This window comes from Miniopterus schreibersii (assembly GCF_964146895.1).
Source record: "Miniopterus schreibersii genome assembly, chromosome: 6".
Taxonomy (NCBI): domain Eukaryota; kingdom Metazoa; phylum Chordata; class Mammalia; order Chiroptera; family Miniopteridae; genus Miniopterus; species Miniopterus schreibersii.
The window spans coordinates 10,924,759-10,950,575 of record NC_138107.1 but is presented as its reverse complement, the minus strand read 5'-3'; the positions used below and the strand labels follow the sequence as shown (position 1 = coordinate 10,950,575).

The following is a 25,817-nucleotide window of genomic DNA, read 5'->3' as shown; positions in this document are numbered from 1 at the left end:
TATATGATCTTATTAACTATCAGCAATAAATCAACAAACAACAAATGTGGCGAGGGTGTGGAGAAAAGGGAATGAACCTTAGTGCACTGCTGGTGGGAACGCAGACTGGGGCAGCCACTGTGGAAAACAGCCTGGAGTTTCCTCAAACAATTGAAAATGGAGCTGCCTTATGACCCAGTGATCCCACTTCTGGGAATATGTCCTAAGAAACCCGAAACACTAATTTGAAAGAATATATGCACCCCTATGTTCACAGCAGCATTATTTACGACAGCCAAGGTCTGGAAGCAGCCCAAGTGCCCATCAGGAGATGAGTGGATAAAACAGCTATGGGATGTTTATACCATGGAACACTACTTGGCCATAAAAAGGAAGGAATTTTACCCTTTGTGACACATGGATGGACCTGGAGAGCATTATGCTAAGTGAAATAAGCCAGGCAGAGAATGACAGGTATGTGGAATTTAATGAACAAACTGAACTAACAAGCAAAATAGAGACAGACTCATAGATAGAGAGCAGGCTGACAGCTCTGGGGGTGGCGGGGGGGCGGGGGGGTGGAGGTGTTGGGGGAGGTGGCAGGATTGAGCAAAAAAGGGGGAAAAAAGAAAGAACTCATGGACATGGACAACAGTGTGGTGACTGTGGGGGGGAAAGGGGAGGTGGAGGTGGAAGAGGGTATAAGGGGGATAAATGGTGATGGAAAAAAATAAAATAAAATAATAAAATAAAATAATAAAATAAAATAAAATAATAAAATAAAATAAAATAAAATAAATAAAAAGAAGCTAGAATCAAAGACTATATATATACTTTATGATTCCATTTATGACATTCTGGAAAAGGCAAAACTATAGGGATAGAAAATAGATCAGTAATTGTCAGGGGCGCAAAGTGAGGAGACGATCTGAGGACCAATGGGCAGCATGAGGGAATTTTTGGAGGGTGATACAACTGTCCTCCATCCCAATTATGGTGATGGTTACATAACCTATGCAGTTGTCAAAACTCACAGCCCTGTGCTTTTTTAAAAAAGTGAATTTTACTGTATGTAAATTTAAAAATACATTTTAAGAATTTAATTCAACAGACATTTAATATTTGAGTATTATGTGCCAGGCGCTCTGCCAAGGTAGTACAGGATACAAAAATGGGAAAGTCAGAGTTCCTGCCCTCAGGGGAACTTACGAAATCTAATAGAAAGACGTCCGGCTAGGGTAGAGTGACGCATTTTCGCTGAAAACTATACCAGAGAGCAGTCTATATAAGGAGCTTCAAGAAAAGTGCACACAGGGGCAAGGGGCTTAAAGGCAGGAGAGTGGAGATATCACTTTGTAAATGTGATGAGAGAAGAAACGTATGGAATTTAAGATGGACCTTAAAAGAAAAGCAGATTAATGGGCAGCTGTTGAGGATGGGAGGAAGAGATGTGGGGCAGGAGGAAGAACAAAGAACATGGGTGCAGTGGGCAAGCCTGCTGTGTGGAGGGAGAGGGTAGTGATTCCATTTGGAGAAACAGTGGGAAGTGCTGGGGCTAATTTGTGGAGTGTCTTGAGTGGCTTGGTAAGATGGTCTTGATTCAACAGACAATGGGATGCCATTGACTTCAGGGCAGGATTTCCCAAACTCTTTTGAGCGTGGGGCACTTAAAAAAGCACAGTGTTTAGATGGATATCAGTGTTGCTCAGGACAGTTAATACTTGACTTAGCAACTGATCCATAAAAATAAGTCGTATAGTACAGATGCTTAATATATAAAAATACTTGAATATTATTGAAACTACATGTTGACCCCATAAACATGATGCAGACATAGACCAGAGATCATCAATCAGGTAGGTGAGCAATACTGAGTAAGGGGATGGTTGGTTGGTAAGGTGGTCCAAGTGTCTATACAAAGACTGGATGTCATGTGTTGCTATAGCAGATGAATCTCTTGTGGTTTCCTGTGACTGCACAAGACACAGTGCTATTACTTAGAGGTAGATCCTGTTACTTAGAGGTAGATAATTATATAAGACTTACAACTATACAAATGTATATACATTTTTAAAATGTAGAAAACCCCCCGGCTGGGCATGGCTCAGCGGTTGAGCGTCGACCTAGGATCCAGGCCATCGGGGTTCGATTCCCGGTCAGGGCACATGCCCGGGTTGTGGGCTCGATCAATGACTCTCTCCTCATTGATGTTTCTATCTCTCTCTCTCCCTCTCCTTTCCTCTCTCTGAAATCAATAAAGATATATATTTTTTTAAAATGTAGAAAACCCACATTAACAGTGCTCACTGTAGAAGGCATCGCTGGCGACCCATTCAGATCTCCTTGGTCTACTCAGATGTCACTGCAACTCTGGTGGACATACCTCTGCAATCGAGCTCTGGCACCTATGTCCCTCTCTGCCCAAGGGTGTTCTCTGAAAGTCAGGGCACTGGCACACCAGGTAGGCTGGAAGTGCTATTTATACCCCCAACAGTATCCCCCAAATAAGGAGGAGCCAGAGCTGCTGGATAAATACTCCAACTTGCTCACCCCTCACTGGTCAGGGGAACAAGGCTGAACTGTGTCATGCACAGCATTTCAGAAGGTCCTGGGCAGGATCGTGCCCTAGTTTCCCACTATAATAACCCACCCATAGATGCACCAGCCGTTGGTTTTCTTTCCTTCCCTGTCTTGGGATCACATCCCAGATAGACTCCTGACATTTAAATGCTTGTCTCAGTGCCTGTTTGCGGGGAATGCGTTCTAAGACAATGTTGATTCCTCTCACCCCCATGGGCATTTTTCCATCAAGTCAACAAACGGATCATCTTGCACCAAATCCCTGTTTATTAAGCCCTTACCGCGTACACAGACTGAGAATCTGATGGTGAGAGAGGAGAGTCTGTTGTAAGTAATAAATGGCCTAGTGATGTACGTACACACTCGGCGTGTGCGGGAGCTAAGGGCCCGCGAAGCTGAGCTCTGGCCGTGGTCTGAGAGGATCAGGGGAGGTTCTCAGGGACAGTGACATTTCACCTGGGGCCTGAGCGGTGAGCAGGGGCTGGGAGAAGAGGCTGGAGGACAGTGCACCTGGCTGTGTATGAGGGAATTTTCTTTGGTGTTTGGGGTGGAGGGGAGTAGAGAGATAAATCCTAGAAGAGAAAGAACAGTTGATTGAAGCGCCAAAGGCTTCCTTTGTCAGTTATCTGAACAAACCCTTTTTTAACTCGAAAAAAAAGAAGGTGAATCACCATTTAATTGGTTATTCGTAAATGGTGCGTGCTTTTTAAATTAAAATCAAGTTCATTTCCAGATTCATTCAATGCCTCCCAGACATCCCAGATGAAACGGCCTAATTTAACAATGGACTAGTTTGCTTCTCTACACAACACTCCTTTTCTGCGATCCTCCAAAGGTTAATGCGCTCTCTCTATCACCCCGGGAAACTTGTAAGCATCCTTTCGTGCCTAAAGAAAGGGGGTTCGGAAATCCACACGGTGATGCCGTATTTGTTTCTAACTCTTTCCCTCCTTCGGTGTCTACTCAGTCTGTAAGTTATCTTTGTTCTCTTGGGTGAGAGAGGGAGAGAGAGTAATTTTCACTATGGAAATATGAACCTCAGATAAAAATTTTAAACTGCAGGGATTTTATTTTATTGATTTTTTACAATGAGTTAGGCATTCACTCATTCATTCAGGGGGCATGTAGAAACCTGTGGTATGTGTCTAAACCCTTGTTAGTCACTGGGGATACAGAGAGATAAATGAGAAAAACCAAAGCCCTTAAACAGTCCCTGGCACGCTGCGGGGACAGATACATACAGGTAACCTTGATAGGGCAATGTTACAAAGGGACAGAGGGTCACTCACTTTGCCTAGGAGAGAAGGGGATGATGGTCTTTACAGAGCAGATGACATCTGAGCTGGGTCTTGAAAGGTGGGCTGAGTTTTCCTGATACACAAGGTGGGGAACAGCACCGGGAACAGAAGGAACAGCACCGACAAAGGCATGGAAACATACAAAAGCCCGACCTGTTTGGGAGCTGCAGGAAATTGGTGGCAGGAGTACAGGGGCAGGGAAGAAGGGGCTGAGGACAGGGAAAGGGCTATGAAACAGACATAGGACAGTTTGGAACCAGGCTGTGAAGGCTCTTTGGACAAGCTTCTATTTGTAACAGGGAAGGAGTGATGTGACTGACTTTCATCGCTAAGCTGGTAGCAGGTGTAGAAGATAGAATAAAGGAAAGGACAAGGTGAGAGGCGAGAAAACAGGCAGGAGATCTTCGCTGGTTCTGGCAGGGCTAAGAGCGGCACACTAAGGCAGGACGTACCGAGCAGGGGCTTGGTGGGAAAGAGACAAAATATATGGCGGAGGCAAGATCCTCAGGATTTGGAAACTGGATCTAGCTACCTGAGACAGAGGAGGGAGCAGGCTGCAAACCTGGGGTCAAGCCTGGGCAAGCGGGTCCATCGGGACGCTTTCCCGGGATGTGCAGACAGGAGGCATCACTCTGGGCACGCAAAGTGTCAGCAGGCTCTGTGCAGCGTGGGAGGCGACAGCCCCGGAGCAGGAGGCTGCGCGGGGCACGGGAGAGGAGGGGCAGAGATCCGGAGGGACTGGGCTGCTGAGCAGCTAGGTCCAGAGTGGGTGCGGAGTGGCCGGATTTTGTGGCAACAGTAATGCGCTGGGTAAGGGACCTCCGCTGTGTGAGCCATTGTCTTTGATGTCTTAAGCTGTGCTGTCTGCGGGGAAGCATTTCTTGTAATTCTGAAATATGCAGGGAAACACGTTCAAGTAAACACCCCGAGGAGAGGGGGCAGGGTGGGTAATTTACTCAGAAGACAGGCTATTTTTAACTCAGCCCATCCCTTGCTTCCCTGGGATGTTGGGGAAACATTCAGGTTGTTTATGAGGAGCCCGCGTATAAATACACAAAGTCAGAGTTTCCACTCGGGGCCCGAGGCCTCGCAGCCTCTCCCCTGCGCCATGGCACTGTCATTTGCTTCGTGCGCTACACTGTAATCCCGGGACAGCCTGGGCTGTAATTCCGTGTGGCTGGCCACCAGCTCCCAGCCATAAACGCCTTTGATGTTGCTGTCAGGGGAGCCCCAGGAGGGCCGCAGGAAGAGAGTCAGACGGAGCGGGAGGAAAGGGGCCTCTGCCTGTCCGCCAGGAGGGGTGAGCCCGGGGAGAGGGCCCAGGGCGGTGCTGGAGTCGCAGCCGCCACCTGATAGGAAAGGGGAGGGCGAGCCCAGCGCTTCCCACTGGGACCCCCTAAACCCAACTGCTAGGCAAGTTTCATGAATCCCACTCTGCTGCGTGCAGAGATGCTTATGTTAATGAAATTATGCTTTAAATTAGCCGAGCCTATTCTCAAAGGAAAATTCTTCACTGAAATTACATATTACGGACTCTGTGGTACCCTTGCTCTGCAATTGGACAGCATGTTGTTGTTATTTAGCATTTAATGAGGACCAGAAAATGCAGTGCCCTCCCCTTGATTTAGAAACAACGGGGTAAGTACAAGGGGTTCCCTCGGGTACTGACCACGCGTAAGAGTGATGGACGGGGGGCTCAGAGAGAAGGGGGTCTCTAAAAACCAGCAGCCAGCACAGAAAATATCTGCTTTCTTCCCCATCTTTTAATTCCTTTCCATAAAATCCTCCATCGGGGGTACTCAGGAACCATGCCTGACATCCTAGCCCTTGGACCCAAACATACCCTTGAGATTGCGCTGCGGGTGAGAGCGGCTTTCGTCAGAGCTCAGAGACGCCTCCCACCAGTTGGCTTCTGTTCTACTTGTGTTGTTAGTTACCCAGAAGCAGTAAAATTCTGGCTAGTGGTCTTGATTCTCAGAGAAAGTTAGTAGCAGATGTAAGTTAGAATCAAATGTTTTCTGTCCTGTTCCTGAGGTCCCACCGCTCCCTTCTAAACACGCTTGCTCATCTGATAATTGGGGGGAAGGGGTGTCATGTCGTGGCAATGAAAGATTTTAGAACGAATGATCATAAATCCCCCAAAGCCACAGATAAAGTAGGGGAAGGGGGAGCTTACTGCAATTAGTTAATTTTATGTGTATATATTTTATAATATCAAAATTGCCAGCCCATAACATTTTAACGGGCCCCACTTCAGACTTAACAAAGAAAAATGATGCCTTTTGTAGTTGTGGTACCAACAGCTAAAGGGATAGTTGAAAACTAGCCCTGGAGTTTCCATTTTTCTTAAAAAACATACAAACAGAAACTAGCCAACTTGCCTATAGACTAATTCGTTTCAGACACAGCTTAATTTCTTTCAGATTTGAGGCCTAAAGCCCTGGCTAATTTGCCTGCTGCAATTATATGTTGTTTTGGCAAATGCAGAGCTCAAGAGTGTTTTCAACAATTGAGAGGCATCTTAATTACCACATTTAAGCAAGTAGATAAGGTGCAGATATTAATACTGAATGTACCCAGTTGTGGAAATGACACCAAAACTTGGAGATTTAATCTCAAAACTTACACCCATTAGGGTCATGTGTGTGAGATTTAGGTAAACCTGTCAGAGGCACGGGGCCTGGGAATTCCTAAAGTGGCCTGTTCCAGGAGCAGAAACAGAATTTGTAAACAAGGGGGGGGAGGGGGGGGGACAAATGTGCTTTATTCAAACAGCCTTGTGCTTGAGCCATTTTGAAGAGAATGTTTTTAGTTAGAGGTAAATGGTCTCCAGTTCACAGAGATACCTCTCTGCCGGACACACTTGCACCATCAGTCTAGCCCCAGGAAGTATTCGATTTTGCAATCCCCAGTATGTCTTAGCCACATATATACCATAGTTTCGGCTCCTTAGGAGGTGTTTACAATTGAAGGAATCCTGTCCAGAGGTCAGAAGCCTTTGGCTGTGGGGCATTTTCTGTTCGCCAGGCACCATTGTAATGTTTTTACATGCATGTCCGACATGATCTCCGCAAAAGCTCCATCAAGTAGCTGTTACTATCCATCCCCATTTCTTGGATGAGACAACTGAGATTTAACATAAATTACTTATTCAATGTCATGCCCTTAGGTATGGCAGAAGCAAGATTTGAGCCCACAGAACCTTCTTATCAATGCATTTGATCATAGGACTGGAGCTCAAGACAGGAGGTGTAAAGACCCCACAACCTGGACCCGTAGGTATCCTTCCTGACTTCACAACACTCCTGACGTCAAAGGCCACTAGCAAGCAGCCCGGACCTCATGGCTCTACACTTACAGTGGACTTCTGGAATACCCTTGGTCCCTCGCCTCTTCCACAGCACCGGCTTGGTGTAATGCCAATTGCTCATCTGGGGCAAACAATCATTATCTTCTCTCCTTCCTGCCCCTTCAACCTCCCCCTCTTTATTGGCTTTACCCCTTTAGAGATGAATAAAAGAGCCTTTCTTACCCTGGGTTCCTCAAGCTTTCACCCCTTGTTTGGCCCCTTTGCAGGACTTCACCACCACCGCCTGGGAGGCAGCCTGTCTTGGCTGCTCCGCTCCCTCCCTCCCACTGACCCCTCTGCCTCCTGCACTGACCCCTCTGCCTCCTGCAGTCTCACTTCTGGCTCCATCACTCCACCGGAGCCGCTGTCTACGTTGCTAATGACGTTCTAGTTGTTACATTGGATGGACGTTTTTCAGCACACCCTCTTCAGTATCCACACTGTTGAAAACCTCTCAAAGTCTTCTTTTCCTTCGGCCTCCACCATAGGACACTCCCTTTCCACCCTCAGGCCCTTCAGGGTGCTCCTTCTGGCCTCTCAGCCCCTCTTCCATCTCCAACCCTCGGTGCTGGGACTGCAGCCTCAGTCCTCCTGAGTGACATGATCACTTTTTGGAAAAAACCTGTGATGACTACCAAATCCTTATTTTCAACCAAAACTTTCTCCTACGCTTTATCCAACGACCTGTGGAAGTCCCACAGGTACTTAAAATTTAACACGCCCCCAACTCCTTATTTCCCCCTTTCCCTCTCTAATCTGTTCACCTGTCCAGGTGAGTACCTGCACCATGCACCCAATTGCCCAGTTTTTATTTTTCCAGCTTTCTTGAGGTATAGTTGAGAAAGAAATTGTGTATATTTAAAGCATATAATGTGATGCTTCAAAATATATATACATTGTGAAATATTTACTACAATAAAGTTAATTAATACATCCATCACCATTACTTTTTTAATTTTTTTTATTTGTGATGAAAACACTTAAGATCTACTCTCTTAGCAAATTTCAAGTATACAATACAGTGTAATTAACCATAGTCACCATGCTGTACATTAGGTCCTCAGAACTATTCATTTTATCACTGGGAGTCTATACATTTTCACCAACATCTCCTCATTTCTCCCACTCCCTAGTCCCTGGCAACCACCATTCTACTCTCTGTTTCATATATATGTGTGTGTGTGTGAATATATATATATATTCACACACACACACACAAACATATATATATTCTACATATAAGAGATATCATGCAGTATTTGTCTTTGTCTGGCTTATTTTCACATAGCATAGCGCCCTCCAGTTTCATCGATGTTATCTTAAATTGCAGGATTTCCTTTTTATTGGCTGAATTACATTCCATTCTGTATATACAAACACCTAGGCTGTCTCCCTTCTGAAGGACAGGAGATCCGCATCTTGAACAGATCCCCGCACTCCCACGTTCATTGCAGCATGAGTCACAGCAGCCAAGGCATGGAGACAGCCCAGTTGTGCAATCTCGAGTCTTTTCTTCCTTACCACCCAGCACCAAGTGAAAAAGCCCTTAAAGTCTATTCCCTAAACACCTGGCTCTCTCCTTTTCTCGGTCCCTGCTGTGCCATACCTGTTCATACCTCACACTCTTTTTAAACCCCTTTTATCATAGTATAATGTACATACAGTATAATTCACCCCTTTAAGTCTATAGGTGGCTCTATGAGTTTTAACGAACGTATCTAGTCCTGTGACCACAATTACAATCAAAGCATGAAACAGTTCTATCACCAACCCCACCCCAAAAACACACACCTCTCCCATGCCCATTTGCAGCCAACATCTTTCCCTAGCCCCAACCCCTGGCAACATTGATCTGTTTTCTGTCCCTATAGTTTGTCTTTTCTAGAGTGTCATATAAATGGAATTAGTGTGTGTAACTTTGAATCCAGCATCTTTCACTTAGCACAATAAATGCGAGACTCAGCTATGTCATTGCAGACATCAATAGCCCGCCACTTTTCATTGTGTGATGTACCAGTTTGTTTATCCGCTCACCAGTTGAAGAGCATTTACTTTGTTTCCAGTTTGGGGCAATTGTGAATGAAACCTCAATAATCACTGTTTACATTTCACTTCACTTGGGTAAACACCTAAGCGTGGGGGTGCTGGATCTAATGGTAAATACACATGTGACTCTCTATATAAGAAACTATGGAACTGGTTTTCAATGTGACTGGTGCACCTTGCGTTCTTTCCAGCCTTGTCTGAGAGCTTCGGCTGCTCTGCATCCATGCTAGCTGCTGGTATTGCCAGTGTTATTTTCTTATTTATAGCTATTCTCAGGGGGGTGTTGTAATAACTTAGTGTGGTTTTAATTTGCATTTCATTAATGGTTTATTTCATTGAATATCTTTCATGTGATTAGTTGCCATCCATATTATGGGAAGTGTCTGTTCAAATCCTTGCCCACCTTCTTTTTAAAAAATAAATTGGGCAGTTTGCTTTCCTATTTATGAGTGACTTTTAAGAGTTTTTAGGTATTCTGGATGCAAATCCTTTATCAGATAGGTGTTATGCAAAGATGCTCCCCCAGTTTGTGGATGGTCTTTTCATTCTCTAAGAGTTTCCTTTTTAAAGCTTTTGATTTTGAGATAATTGTAGATTCATATGCAGTTTTAAGAAATAATACAGAGCGATCTTTCATGCCCTCCCCCCAGACCGCCCAGTGGTAACATCTTGCATGACTACAGTACCAGGTCACAATCTGGCAGTGGACGTTGACATAATTCATCCATCTCATTCAGATTTATTCACGCTTCATCAGTGTTATGTGCACTCATGTGTCTGTGCATTTGTGCGTGCTTTGTTCTATGCAATTCTATCACATGGGTAGATTTCTGTGACCATCGCCACAGTCAAGACACACAACAGTCCATCACAAGGATCCTTTTATAGCCATAGCCACCTCACCCCCTCCCTGCCTCCCTAACCCCTGGCAACCACTAATCTGCTCTCCATCTCTATAATTTTGTCATTTCAAGAATGTTATAAAAATGGAATCATACAGCATTTAACTCAAGTCTGGCTTCTTCCACTCAGCATAAGTCTCTGGAAATTCACCCAAGTTTTTGTATTTATCAGTAGTGCCTTCATTTTTATTGCTAAATAGTATTCCACAATTTAACTATTCTTTGGTTGAAGGACACCTGGGTTCTTTCTAGTTTGGACCTATTATGAATAAAGCTGCTATGAACAATCATGCGCAGATTTTTGTGTGAACACAAGTTTTCATTTCTGTAAGATAAACGCCCATGAGCTTAATTGCTGGACCTTACTGTAGTTGCCTAGTTGGTTTTGTAAAAAACTGAAAAACTCCTTTCTATAGTGGCTGTACCATTAGTCATGATACATTTTACATTACACATTCCCACCAGTAATGTGTCAGTGGTTTGGTTTCTCCATATCCTTGTCAGCATCTGGTTTTGTCATTATTTTTATTTTCAGCATCCTTATAGGTGTGTGGTGATATCTCATTGCGGTTTTAATGTGGATTTCCCTGGTGGATAATGATGTTGGACATCTTTTCTTGTGTTAACAGTGTCTTTTGAGGTGCTCATCCTCTTATTTATTTTTTCCAGCTTTATTGAGATATAATTGACATAAGTTTTAGGGTTACAATGTGATAATTTGATACATATATATATTTTGAAATGATCACAATTAGGCTAGCTAACACCTCCATCACCTCACATAATTAACTTTTTCTATATGGGACAAGAACATTTAAGATTTAGTTACTTAGCAACTTTCAAGTATGTAATACAATATTGTTAACTATCATCACCATGCCGTAAATTAGATCCCCAGAATTTACTCCTCTTATAACTGAAAGCTTTTACCATTTGAGCAATATCTTCCCATTTCCCCCACCCAGCCCTTGACCACCACCATTCTACTTTCTCTTTCTATGAGTTCCACTTTTTCAGGCTCCACATACAAGTGAGATCATACAGTACTTGTCTTTATTTGTATAACTCATTGCACGTAGCATAATGCCCTCCAGTTTCATCCATGTTATTGCCAAATGGCAGGGTCTCATCTTTTTATGGCAGAATAATATTCCATTTTACATTTAAATCAATTTAACATTTTCTAATGCCCATTGGGTGTCATTTTAGCATGAGTGCGATGGTTTTTATACAATGAGAAAAGGCAATTTCTGTCTTGCAAGGATATGAAAATCAGTTCCATTTATATTTCACATGCAGTCCTGGAATATGTTATCCGTAGATACACTCAGTGTCATCTGTTTTAGCTATACATGGTTAACTCCATTATATATAAAACTCCACACATATACATGACTCCATTATAGATATAAACATAATATATAATATATTAAAATATTCTATTAGATATATCACATTTTCTTTATCCATTCATCCATCAGTGGACTCTACATTGGTCTATACCTTGGCTAATGCTGCAATAAATATGGGAGTGCAGATATCTCTTAGGCATCCTCATTTCAATCCTTTCGGATATATACCCAGGAGTGATTGGGATTGCAGTTCAATTTTTAATTTTATGAGGAACTTCCATACTGTTTTCGACGGTGGCTGCACCAACTTACATTCCCAGCGTCAGTGCCAGGGCGCCCATTCTTTCTTGATACGACCATTGCATGGGAAAGTCCCCCTTTCTCCAGTCCTGGCTCTTCTGACCCCGAGCTAGATGAGGTACCCTGCACAGAACCCCTCGCTCACCCCACATAACTTCTAATTTCCTATTGAAAATCTGTATCCCGCCTCAGGTCTTCATCTCCCAGAGGGCAGAGGCAGTTTTGCTCAGCTCAGGATCTGCAGCCAGCGCAGTGCTGTCACAGATCAAGTGCCATTTACTCAGTGAATGAATAATAAAAACCAGAATTCCTTCAGTGCCAAAAAGAAGCGCTGGCACAGGGGAAGCATGGATTAAGGAGCAGAGACAGGCATGGTGGCTGTCACCCCATTAACCACTCTCCAGGCCTGCCCTGGAGCGGAGCCGCAGCCCAGGCCTCCGCCGCGCACATGCGCAGCGCTCCCCGCTCGGCCCCGCCCCGCCCGGCTCGGCCCCGCCCCTCTCTGCTCCGCCCCGCCCCTCGGTCCTTCCCTCGGCACCGCCCCACTCCGTCAGCAACCAATTAGAGAGAGGAGGCGGGCCCTGTTGGCGCGTTGATCCTTGGGTAGTGTCCCTGGTTACTGTTGCTAAGGCTGCCCTCGCTGGAGGTGGTGGGAGTCGGAAGTGCGGGGAGCCTGGGCCTGAGAGGTCAAGGGTCAGCCCAGAGCGGGGGAGGAGATGGTGAAGCAGACCATCCAGATTTTCGCCAGGGTGAAGCCCACTGTTCGGAAGCAGCCACAAGGGGTACGGGTCGGAGCAGCGAGGCCCGGGGAGGGGCGGCACGCGTGGGGCCCGGGCCCCGGGGGGAAGAGGGGCGCGGGGGGAGGGGAAGGCTCGGGCGCGGGGTGCCCCGGGGAAGCCAGCGCTCTGACCGAGGAGCCCCGACGGCCACGCAGACACCCGCGCAGCGCTGTCGGGACTCGGCGCCCAGCAAAGCCCCGTGGGCGCAGACACGCCCCGCACAGAGCACAGACTGGCCCCTGCGCACACCTGTTCACGCAGTGTGTGCGTGCATGTGCGTGCGTGTGTGCGCGCGTGCCCGGAGGTGTGTCTGTACTCCCGCATAGACTGCGCCTCAGCCACGCACCCTTACTGCGCCTGTCTGGGAAATGGCCACGCATCTCTGCACGCACGCGCGCGCATACACGCACACTCGCGCGCACACACGCACACTCACACACACACACGTGCAAACACCCTAACTTCCATTTCGCACACTCAGGCAAAGCGTGCAAGCAAGAGATGCGTGTCCATACATGTCTGAGCTGCGTTCAAATACAGATACACGGAGTGTACACTGCACACAGCGGCCCTCAGAATGCGTGGGCTGTATTTTCATTCTGCAGCAGACACGGGAGCGTGGACATAGACTCATTGCCTACGCAATAGGTATTTATACACCCTGACACAAAGCCTACACATGCACTGGCTCTTCAGAAAACCTTAGCTGAGCAGGTCCTGGGTGCTTCCTCTGGGGCGCTAAGCTCAGACGGGCACAACGAAGGTTAAGACATTGCCCTTGCTCTGGGCAGAGACACATTAATGCTTCTTAAATGTTTCAGAGCATTTTCTCTCCTTGACAAGGGGCGTAGTCATTCTTACCACGTACCTGCGTTGTCTACATTATCCCTGGCTCTGGGGAGAACCCTGCAAAGTTCATGCCATTTTCCTCATTTTATAGTTGAAGAAACCGAGTCCCAGATAGGCTGTAATGTGGCCAAGCCACCCACCTCATGAGTGGCAGAATGCTGATTTTAACGTAGGATTTTTGATTCCAAAGCTCTTGGCTCTTCAGACAAAACCCTTTGCCTCACAAAGTGAGGATTTAGGCAACGGCAATCTGAGTCATATTAATCAGTGCCAGGAATGGCTATATTATTAATATTTTATCTCTATCCCATATCTATACTTCTACACGGCACCTGAATAGATGTGACATCACAGCATCTCATAGTTTAGCATTTGCCTCCTGTAATTTAATGTATTTAAAACAAAGAGAATATAGTGTCTCTGTCATCACTCTTTTTACTCCTGGAACGCGTGAGAAGATGCATGAGAGACTCCAAAGAAAATATTGGCTTTTTTTTAAAAAAAGGAATAAAGCAGTGTAGAAAGGAGTCATGGATATCTTTCCAATTTCTCTCCTCTTACATGCACTTACAAGAAGGTTTTTTAAAGTGCATCGTATGTAAAAAGTATTTGTAACATCTGTCGTCCACCCCCCCCCCCCCCGCAGACTCTTAGTAAAAATGTTGAACTTATCTACATGGACTTGGCCTCAGAAGCAGGTGTTTGGATACGGTAATGTGCGAGGATGGAGGCAGGGCTGGGGGTGGATTGGTAGAGAATCTTGGATTTAATATTGAACTTTCTCTTTTCTTAAAATGCAGTGTTTGGATATTTTAATGTGCCTTCTTTTCTTTTGCATTTCTTTGGTGGGATTCTGTGGAGTAGATTGTTACTGCAGGAAGTGTTTTTAGGTGTCATACTGTATTTTAATAATGTCAGATTTCTTACCGAGATACAACATTTTGCCACATAGGCAAAAATAAGAGAGCACAGATGAACAAATTTTGAATTAGTGTATCCCTGCTCTCCCTTAGAAATTTTATTTTTAGCATCCTAACTTTTTGCCCCCAAAAGATTGTATGGTTGTTTCTCAAACTGGAAATGCTGTATGTAGCTTTAAACCAAGAGTGATTCAAAGTGGGGTTCCCCTCTTCATTTTATGGCTCCACTACTTCATTACTTGTATTTACTAAGGCACTGTCAATGAAATTATAGTAATTTATAGATTAATAAATCAGAAAATACATAAGAGGAACCTCTGATAATGGCAGTGCTTTTCATTTGGGTAGTGCTTTGTATATTTCAGAATCTTTTCATTAGACCTAATTTTCTTCTAGTCCTAAAAACCTCCTCTATCTCACATACTTTTGTGACTAGGGTAAAAGTCAATTTATTAGACTAAACAAGCTTTCTGGTTATAAGGGGCTCTTCTTAATGCCTCAAAGACTGGCTTAATGATCGTGGTGGATGTCACTGTTCCCACTCTAGTAGATGGTCTTTTTTATCTTCTGAGCAGAGTGTTACAGGATTTTTTACTGTTGCTGTTTTTAATGTGTGGCAACCCTCCCTCCTGTATGTTTCATGTCTTACCCCTTTTTCTCACCAGTCTGGGCATTAATCTTTTTTTTTTTTTTTAAATGTAATTCCCTACAGGATATAATTTTTAAATGTCTCTTGAGAAAACCTGGCCAGAAAGGCTTGGACCTGATGCCATCACTTTCTACAGATAATTTCACTTTACACAGATTCTTCACATTTTAAGTGCGAGTGTTCAATGAAAGTCTGCTTAGGAAAATCAGTTAGATTTTCTGGAGATTTAGGTAGGCTTTTGCTTGTTTAGGAATCTGACCTTCCCCCATAATCAAGCATCTAATGGGTCTTAAACAGGAAGTATTGCTGTTAGAAAGAATTTTATTTCCTGGTTAAAGACAAGAAGTCTTTCTTAAAAACCTGTGACTCTAATGACTAACATTTTTTATGGTGCGTTGCAAAATGCTCCCATTTCCATGACGTCATGTGATCCCCACAGCAATCTCGTAAGGGAGGCCATAAGGAACGGAGGTTCTGAATGCGGCAGCTGGTCACACATCTGGTAAATTGAGGTCAGCATTGGACCCAGGTTTTTGGACACAATATCTTACGCTTTTCTTTATTCCACGTGACCTCTTTATAGGCTTGACTCTTGATTTTCCTGGCCAATAAGTAGAGGAGCAGGCAACCAAGAAGACAGAGCATACCACAGTTGTAAGGGGGTTGATTAAGACCCTTCATTTCAGCATCAGCTTAGTGAGGTGAAGTGATTTTTTTCCAGGTCGTTAGCTAATTAGCGGCTGAGCTGGGGGTAGAACCTTGAAAAGGACATTAAAGACATGAAATATGTGTGTCTTTTGAAACCACATGCCTTTTTCAAATGCCTGGATACGTCTCATGAAAACTTGGGCTTCTTTGAACATAACTTGAATTAGAGCGCTCTTCTGAGCTCTCTGGGAAGTCTCAGACCTTGTCCTTTTACCTTCTTGTCTAGGATGTTGTAAATGCTCAGCAATGCTTGTTGCTTGTAGTAAAAAGTTAATTTCTGGTACATCATTCCACAGCAATATTTAGATAATATGTTGTTTTCGGGGTTATTAGTTTCTCAACAACAGAGATACTCAAATGTTCAGATTTGAAGATTAGGTTAGTCAGAGGAGCTGAGCTTTGATGGAGCATTGATTTGGGTTTTTACCTCTTGTTCAGTTTCATATATTTGTCTGAGTCTGCACACAGTTCAAAGAGGAAAATTATCCAACTTATACTATGTTTGACTTTTTATCTTAAAAGTATAATTTTTTTAATAAAATTGCCATGCACATCATAATAACATGGTCATAGTCCAAGCCTGAAATTTACCATTTTATATTCACTGTCTTCATATTTGCAGATTTATTCCATAGATGAAGATGAAAAATTAACACCTAGCTTGGAAATTATCTTACCTCATGATTTGGCAGATGGGTTTGTGAATAATAAGCGAGAGAGCTACAAATTTAAGTAAGTTTATCTTTCTTCATTTCTGTTTTACTATTGAACTCACTCATACTGCATTAATATCCACTGCGAAATCGTTAGCACCGTGTCTCATCTGGTAGATAGAATTCAAGCTGTCTTTTCACTGCTGTGCCCACAGTTGAAAGGAGGGTGTATTTCTGTATCCACGGTGATATCCCAAGATCCTAGCCTTTCTTTACTACATCAGTATTAACTGTTTCCTACTTGGCCCACTCCGGTTTAGCACTTACAGGAAGTTTAATGCATGACTACATTTAGTAAAGATAAGAACTTAAGGCACAATCTGTACCCTGTATAGGCGAGCCTTCTTTATAACATAAATGATATACAGACCTCAACACATATGAACACTCTATATCCGTACTGTCCAATGTAGCAGCCACTGGCCACATGTAGGTCTTAAGCATTTGAAATGTGGCTAGTCCAAACTGAGGTGTGCCAGAAGTGTAAATATATCAAGGGTGTTTGAAAGCTTAGTATGAGAAAAAAAATAATATAAACTATCTCAAGAATATTTTCATATTGGTTCCTTATTAAAATGATAATGTTTTTAATATATTGTGTTAAGATATAATTTAACCTGTTTCTTTTTTACTTTTAAAAAAAATCCTCACCTGAGTATTGTGCTGTGTTTTTTTAGAGAGAGGAAAGGAGAGAGAGCGAGGGAGAGAAAAACATTGATATGAGAAACATCAATCGGTTGCCTCCCATATGTGCTCTGACCAGGGATCAAACCCGCAACCTAGGTATGTGTCCTGACCAGGAACCCCACCTGCAGACTTTCGGGTGTATGGGACAACACTCTAACCAACCGAACCACCCAGCCAGCACTGTTTCTTTTTACTCTTAAATAAAATGAAGCTACTAGGAAATTTTAAATGACATATATACTCTCATTTATGGATCGCATTACATTTCTCTTGGACAGCCCTAAGCTGTGTGGTTCAGGGGGAAAGCACCAGACAGCTGTCCCTGGACTGTCATCAGTGCCCTGAGTCCAAACACTCTTCCCGTAGCCAGGCCCTGAATTTTGAAATTCTGGCTGCTTCACTGTCTTTGTTTCCCAGTTTCAGATGATGTGCAGGGAGTGCGACAAAGCCCCTGCCCTTATGGTGCTTACGTTTTAGTGGGAGGAGATGGACAAGAAGATCAATAAGTAATATGTGTGTCAGAAAGTGTTAAGTACCCTGGAGCAAAATGAGGCAGGGACAGGGACTGGGGAGTGCCGGGCTAAGGGCATCAAAAGGGAGGGAAGGTGGCAGAATGTCACAGGGCAGTCAGGGAAGGGGTACAAGAGGTGACATTTGAACAGGGCATTCAAATACCCAAGGGATGGGAATTCCCTGCCGAGAACATAGTGAGAGCAAAGTCCCTGCGATGGGAAAATGCCCGGCTTGTCGGAAGAGGAGGGACCTGTGTGGCTGGAGGAGAGTAAGCCGGGGTGGGGTGTGTGTGAAAGGGGCGGCAGAGAGGCCAGACCATACGGAGCTTTCCTCCGAAGTGCCACGGAAGGCAGCGGAGGGTTTTGATCAGAAGAATGAAGTAATCTCACTTATATCTGAGCAGGATCACTCTTGCTAACATGTAGCAAATAGACTGCAAGGGAGTAAAGGAGACCAGGCGAGATATTTTGGCAGCGTGGGCCGGGGGAGCCGCAAGTGGAAATGTGGAGAAATAGTTGGATTCTGCTGTGTTATAAAGGTCAGAGGTGGCAGAGTTTGCTGATGGGTTGGATATAGAGTGTAATGGAAAGAGAGGAGTCAAGGATGCCCTAAGGGCTTTGGACTGAGCTTTGGAAAGGATGGAGTTGTCGTTTACTGGGATGAGGCGGGCCAGGGTGAGCAGCTTTGAGGTGGGAAGAGGTCAGCATGTGCCAGATTCGAAATGCAGTTTAGAAAAAGCCGACACAACCTCCCAATAAATGAAGGGCCTCCTAGGAATCCGGAAACCTAAGTCAGGTCTCAAGGTGCATCATTGATTTGCTCCAGGGCTGTAAGTCAATTGCTTTATCTCCCTGGGATAAAGCAGCTTCTCCTGCTGTAAAAGATTAGACTCAGCTTGTTAAAACTCTATGATGCTATTTTGCTCCTCAAAGGTATTCAGAAAAATAGATGACCATAATGCCTTCTCGGATTACTATGCAACTTGTATCGTAAAAATAAAATATTTGGGGATGATGGTTTGATGTTTAATGTTTACTGAACCCCCTGCCATCCCTTTGGTTTACATGGTGACGGATGTAACTCCTGTCGCTTATGGAAGTGGGGCTGGGAATGGCTGCTGACCCACCGAGTCATCATCGACCTGGTGAAGAATCCAGTCAGCCTTATCTTTGTCCTCAGAAGCACCGCTGGTCTGTGTTCAGCTGTCACAGCCGGCAGGGCTCTGAACAGCACTGTGTGGCCATGTCCCCATGTCTGTATCTGGAGCTCTGATGCACCTGTAGGGTTTGAGGCCTGGTCTGGGCTCCCCCGGGCAATGTCGTTGTCGAAAACATAACCTTGCCTGCTGAGCAACGTCCTAGCCGGAGCGCCTCGCAATCTCTCTGAAGTTAATTTTGATTAAAGACAATGAATCTCATTTTACTCCCTATTTCCAACCCAGCTCCAGATATCCTTCTGAACCTCCCCAGGAGTGTAAACAGTCCTGCATTCCATGTGGTCTCCACATGAATCAAAGATGTTGTGCCCAGTTCACTTGTATCAGGCAGACACATAGACCAGAGGGTCCCAAGTCATCTGAAAGCTGCTCAGGATGCCCTCAGCCTGTTTGTTGGAAAGGTTTTGCTTAAAAGCATCCCACCCCCACCCCCGTGCAATTTTTATTTTGAAAACTTTTCAATATGCCGAAGATGTGGAAAATAGTGCAGTCAACTCTCCTATACTCTGTGGGAGACCCACCAGTTATTAACCTTTTACCTTATACACTCCATTCATTCCCACCCTCTCTTTCTCCCCCCCCCCAATGTTTTAATGGGACACAGACTTGCTGGTGGCAGCTTACCACACTGTGAAAGAGTGGGCTGTGTGTTTTCTACCCTGGGCATTCCACCGTGCATGTGACCCTGCGCGAAGCCCGGTCAGAGCGCCACTGCATGAGCGTGAACTTGACACTGTCCCACCTCCCCACGCCCCAGCCTCGCCAATCTGATATGGCTGCTCCGTGCAGGACAGATCTATCTGAAGTCACTTTTCGACTTTTGATTCATGATCAACAAAGTGAAATAAACGTCCCTGGAAATGAAGCAGCTAATACTAGGATGCAGTACCGAATTAATGGAAAAGAAACTTCAGAATTTTGAAACCGAGCTCAGTAATCATTCATTTCACAGCTGCGTTCTTTTCTTACCGGTCAGACATCAGAAGTTCTCCAGCTGTTTACATACTGTTCTTGGGTTTCCATTTCATGCTCTTTATCTCGATTTGAATTTGATGCCGATTGCGGGCACTGTCCCTCTTGAGAGCTAAAAAACACACAGTTTATTGTTTGGTTCAAAGCCGCTGCAGTTTTTCAGAGGGATTTATTGTGCAGATCTTGTCAAAGCAATACTGTTTACCCGCCACTCGTGTGCAGGGGACAATGGCGCAGTGTGGTTGGGACTACAGGGCAAACATTGTGCTAGGTTAGGTAAGCCCAGTGCTGTAAATATGGGGTCGTTTACAAAGCTGTCAGGGAGAAAGTTAATCCAATAGTATTTGAAGGCTCAGCTTTAAACTAATTACTGTTTTCACATTTGCAGATTTCAAAGGATTTTCGATCAAGATGCAAACCAAGAGACCGTTTTTGAAAACATTGCCAAACCAGTCGCTGAGAGGTAGGATCTCCTATATTCTGTTTAGTGGGCTAGTGGTTTTTGATCTTGTCTTCAGTTCTTGGACAGTCACGGTAACGTGCTCCAGTGTGTTGGTTAGGCACTCGGCCTGCCAGGTGTGTCGTCACGACAGCATTAATGCCTTTGTTCAGACGGCTGCTTGTTGTAGATTTAGATCCTGAGCCTCAGAACAAGCCCCCGAGGTAGAACAGCTCTTGTTACTCCCATTTTGAAAGATACATAAATCTCTGAGGATCAGTGAGATTAAGTGACACTGTTCAGGGTCGATGGCGAGCGGTGGCTGAGTCCCAGGTGGTTTTCTGTTAAGCCCAGTGCTCTTTCCTCAGCACAGTATTTCAGTGGTTAGATGGATGTAGGACCAGGTATGGGTGACAGCTGGGAGGCCTAATAATGGTTGACCCAGCTCCACCTCGGCGTAAAAACTATATTTCAAAGCCTGGCCCTTAGCTTCTAGGACCCCTTTGTTTCTGTATATCCAGGTAGTTTCAGTCTGATGACTCTGAAAACCACAGTCCCCTGAGAATGCAGAATAAATCAGAATGCTGTTTTATTCATGTATGGGAGCAGAGTCTCCATGGGACTAGACACTCACATCCTTTGATAAGGGCACTCTCCTCCTGCCAGGAACCTCTATGGGAAACTTTTACTTAATGAGGTTGCTTTCCCGACCCTGAAATCATTTTGGGCGATTTCAACGACCGAATGATCCCCAGATATATCAGTCTTTGTGATTAAAGTGAAAACTCTACCTGCTAAATAAACCTGTTTGCAAGTCCACTGATCAGTAGACGCTGTCCGGGAACATTGTTGGAACCACATTGCCTCGTTTTGTCTCTCAAGCTTCTGTCTTATGAATCCTATTTGAATCAAGCCCTTCTCCGCCCCCCCCCCCCAGCTTTATTATTGAGATATAACTGACACATAACATTGTATAAGCTGAAGGTGCACAACCTTGTTGATTTAAACGTTTATAAACTGCAAAATGATTACCACCGTAGCGTCAGCTTCCACCTCCATCTCATTCCGTGGCGAGAACAGGTCAGACCGGCTCTCTTGACAACATTCAAGCCTGTGATACAGCATTATCAGTTATCATCACCCTGCTGCACACGAGACCCCCACGCCTGTTGATTAAACCCCTCTCTTTTAATTCGTCTTTCCTTGCAGTGGGTAAAATGCAGCTGAGGAGGCGTGAGCTATTTTACTTATAGTTGGAACCCAATAACGTGTGTTTCGGTTACATTCAGGTCTCCTAGACTGGATGTCATACATTTCTAAAAGTCCCCCTTTTAAAGTAATCCTTAAGGTTGTGTCATTTTTCAGGTGGTTGATCTCATGTGTCTTATTTTGAAGCTTCCGAAAGTCATGCTGGGAGGGAGCCCTCGCTTCTGTTTCACCGACTTGTGGTTTTCCTCCCGTGGCCGACCGCCTCTCCCACCCCGAGCCCACGCCACCCCACCCCGGCTCTCGCTGTGCCCTCTGTGTGGAGTTCCCCTCCTTCAGAAATCTGCAGAGCTGTCTCCTCAGCTCCTTGCAGTCTTTTGCTCACATATCGCCTTCTCAGTAAGACCTTCCTTTATCACCCCATTTCAAACTGCGCTCCCTGTCACCCTCACTGTTTTCTTTTTCTCAGAGCTTGTCACCATCGGACGTACTGTATAGTTTGATTCCTTACCAGCTCTCTGCCTCCCTGCCTTCCACGAGAGCAAAAGCTTCATAAAGGCTGGCGGTTTGCTTTGTTCACTGACTTACAAAGACACCCAACCCAAGGGTGACAAGATTTAAAGAGTGACAGGCCAGAGCATCTTTCCCCAGGCTGCCCAAGTGTCCCAGTGGATCATATCTTTCATCGACGGGGAACAGTCCTCTGTCTTTTTTTATGCTTTCTCCTTGTATCCCATTTCCCCCCAAAACTGTTTTTGCTAATGTTTGTTTTCTGTTAGCCTTCATCTGGTTTATCTTTCTTGGTTTCTTAATTCAGCGGCCCTGGGGGCATTTTGCTTCTAGGTATAGAACAGAGCTGGCTTTTGCCTTTTTAGCTAAACTCAGAGTCGCTGATCTTTAATTGGTTATTTTCACCTCTTTGTATCTATTATGATTACTGTAATGGTGTTGGGAGGTATTTATCCTGTCTTAGTTTATTTTTTTCTATTTATCACACCCTGTTTTTCTCCCTTTCTCACTGTTCATTGGCTTGCGCTCTCTGTTGTTGTTGCTGGTGCTGTAACTCAGGAACCCCATTAATTAAGACTCATGTTTTCCTATTTAATTCAAGTCAGTGATATGACTGCCGAGCTGCATGCTTGTGGCGAGAAGGTGTAAAGCTTTAACTTCGTATCTTTGGAAATTAACTAAAGAATCTTTGTGGTTATTATTTAATACATTTCCACTAAGAAATACTTCATCATGCTCCCTCTTCTGAACTTCGGTTTTTCTGAAATCTATCCTGTGTTTTTTAGTAACATAAAAAAAATGCTGTTTATCATATGAATTTTGCTCATTGGTTTTGGACTAATTTTTGTAAAGACAAACTTGAGTAGGTCCACAAATGTGGATGGTGGATGGCGCGTGGTGGATGGCGCATGGTGGATGGTAATGCATCGTATTAAAGAGTCCGCAGTTTCAGTTGATATTTTTCCTGGAGTGACACTTCCTAAGCTGGAGCTCACTGATCTCGGGAGAATGGAGCGGTCTCTCAGGGGAGGCCTGCAGCGCAGGCTACGCATGGTGTATTACCCGGGAAGGGCAATTTTACTTAAAGATTTAGTGAGAAAACTTTGGAGTCTAGACTTTTCTGGGGTCCTATCACGTGCTCCTGTAAATCTGTAGAATTCTGGTTTTCAAGCCAATCTTTTGTTCTACCTAAAAGCTTGAGATCCTGGGAAAATGTGGAGCGTCAGAGGAACACGGTGCATGAACAGGGTGCACGCCGCTCGGACTGGCTGCGTCAGTGGCACAGGTCCCCGTAGCTGGCACTGGGCAGTAAAGCATCTCTGCAATACGGCAACCAGGGTGGGTTTTGAAAAGCTATCAGTCACCTTGGGAGCCATTGCTTTTTAACCTTGATTTCACCATCGGTGAGCAATCCAGAGCCTTTGGATTTGCACTAAGAAGAGGGGTCAGGGAAAGGAAAGCTTGCAGGGCAGCCCTCTCAGCCTGGAAGGCGATATGTGAGACTTCGCGTGCCCCTGTGCTCCGGCTGCGGCTGTGGCTGCGGCTGCGGGGAGGCCGCTGCGGGAAAAGGGGTTGTCTCGTGGGGGGCGCAGTCCCCGTGCCCTGCTGGGCTCTCCCCTTGGCTCTAGGAAACAGGCTTCGCTGAGGGTGCTCCGGGTTCCGTAGCTCGCCCAGGCCTGCTGCTCAGGCAGAGAAGGGATCCTGCACCTGCAAGACGAGGAGACCGGAGTGGGAGAGGAGAAGGCCACGGGGAGTATTTAAAAAATAAAACCAAGGCTCATGGGTCAATCAGTCACCTCTGCATACTCATGCTCCTACCAAGTCCGGCTCAGAGCTTTTGGCATCAGGCGGAATAACCCAATTCTGGCCGCAGCCCTGTGACAAGCTCACTATGTGACCCTGCATCAGACCTGTCACTGCTGAGTCACTTGTTCCCCCTGAGAAGGGGGATGCTAAGAATGCCCCATCGGCGAGGTTGCTTCGAGGCTGGAAAGAAGCAGTGCACACGACGGTCTTTGTGAATGTCAGGGCCCTAGTCAGTGTCAGGGGTGGAAAGTTAGGAGCCTTTATTCCTTTTGCCACTTTAAAAATATGCCCATTGACTTCTGGCTCCAGGCCAAGCTGAAGTAGTCATACCTCTCTGTCCCTCTCACTAAGTACAGCTAAAAACTCTGGATGTTATGTATTAAAAAAGCACAAACATTTAAAGGCTCTGAAAGGTGGAGAGACTGGCCAGGGACCTTAGGACCTGAGGCATGGCGGTGAGTTTCCTGGGTGTTTTGGTTTTGTTTTTCCCTCCCTCATCTATCCCATAATGGATGCTGGAGAAACTGGCAACCCAGAAATACCAATAGGCTGAGACTAAAGTGCTAAGAAAAGTCTGCCCTCTACAGCCAGAGGACCAGGGAAGGGGCAGCCTCGCAAGGCAGAAACCTTTAGAAGCTGGTCGTGCTGCCCCCTCCAAATACCATGGAAAAGCCCCAGCCCGGCCCCAACCCTGTCAGCCAAGGCCGGGCTGTAACAAGGGACCCGACCCCCCACTGCCAGGGTGGCATCAGAGAAGGTAACAACTCCCCCCTCCCTCCCCCACCACCGAGTTGTCAGTGCAAGTCACAGGGATCCTGAAGTGACCACCATCCATCAGTGACAAGGGTTCCCGCCCTGCGGTGCTGTCAGAGAGGAGCAGCGTGGTGCCCCTCCCTCTCCTCCCTAGGAGGTGTCAGTGAGGCCTGGAAGGGAGGCTGGAATCTCAATTCATCTGCAGGAATGAGGGCCCTGGGGGGGGAACCTGGATCTTCACCCCCACCTGGCATTAGTGAGGGGGCACTTCCGTCCCCACACTGGCAGAGTATCGGGGAGGCCTGCTGAAGTGAAAGAATTAAGCATGATTTAGAATCTTAGAGCATAATACCTAAGCTATCCAGGATGCCGTTAAAATCCATGCATCAAATACGAAACATCAGGAAAATGTCAACCTGCATAAGAAGAAACAGTCCACAGGTGCCACCACGTAGGAGCCCGGGTCTTGGAGTGATCCGACAGGGTTTTAAAGTAACCATTATAGAACTGCTTCAACAAGCAGTTACAAACACGCTTTATACAAATGAAAAGGCGTAAAGTCTCAGCAAACAAACCAACCAACCAAAAACAGATATCAAGAAGTACCAAATGGGAATTTTAGATCTGCAAAGTACAATAACTAGAAAAAAAAAATCGGTGGATGGGCTCAGCAACAGGATGGAGAGGTCAGAGGAAAGAATCAACAAATTTGAAGAACTGAAAGAAAACAGACTAGGGAAAAAAAACAACAGGAACAGACCCTCAGGGACCTGTGAGAACAGTCGCAAAAGGTCCAGCATGCATGTCGTCAGAGTCCCAGAGGAGAGGGGAGAGAGGGAGTAGGGTTGAAACGTTTTCAAAAAAGTAATGGTTGAAAATCCCCTAAATTTGGCAAAAGGCATAAACCTAGAGCTTCAAGAAGCAGGATAAACTCAAATCCACTTCAAGACAAATCGTAGTCAAGTTTCAGAAAACTAAAGCAAAGAAGTGATCTGAAAGCAATAAGAGAGAAATGATACTGCACCTATTGGGGGAAATCGTTTGATTTACGGTGGATTTATCATCAGACATCAGAGTCTAGAAGAAAGTAGCAGAATATTCTCAGGTGCTGAAAGAAAAGGACAGTCAGCCCAGAATCCTATACTCGGTGTAATTACCCTTCAAGAATAAAGGGAAATAAAGACGTTCGCAGACAAAGGAAAACTAAAATGAGTCCCCAGCAGACCTCCCCTGAGAGACGGGACGGGGGACGTTCTTCGAAAGAAGGGAGATGAAAAAGAACAACTCTTGG

The 25,817-nt window shown here is 45.2% G+C and overlaps 1 protein-coding gene across 2 annotated transcripts in view; it reads left to right on the top strand.

Annotated features, from left to right (window-relative positions):
- Positions 1 to 12,400: 12,400 nt before the first annotated feature.
- KIF6 (kinesin family member 6) overlaps positions 12,401 to 25,817 on the top strand; it is a 335,606-nt gene continuing 322,189 nt past the window's right edge. The window contains exons 1-3 of one of the 2 annotated variants that reach the window (XM_081140158.1): positions 12,401 to 12,588; positions 16,334 to 16,443; positions 20,201 to 20,275. In XM_081140158.1, coding sequence (XP_080996284.1) covers positions 12,523 to 12,588; positions 16,334 to 16,443; positions 20,201 to 20,275 — 251 coding nt within the window. In that variant the 5' untranslated portion in view covers positions 12,401 to 12,522. The remainder of the gene's footprint in view (positions 12,589 to 16,333; positions 16,444 to 20,200; positions 20,276 to 25,817) is intronic. The other variant, XM_081140157.1, reaches the window with a different exon arrangement.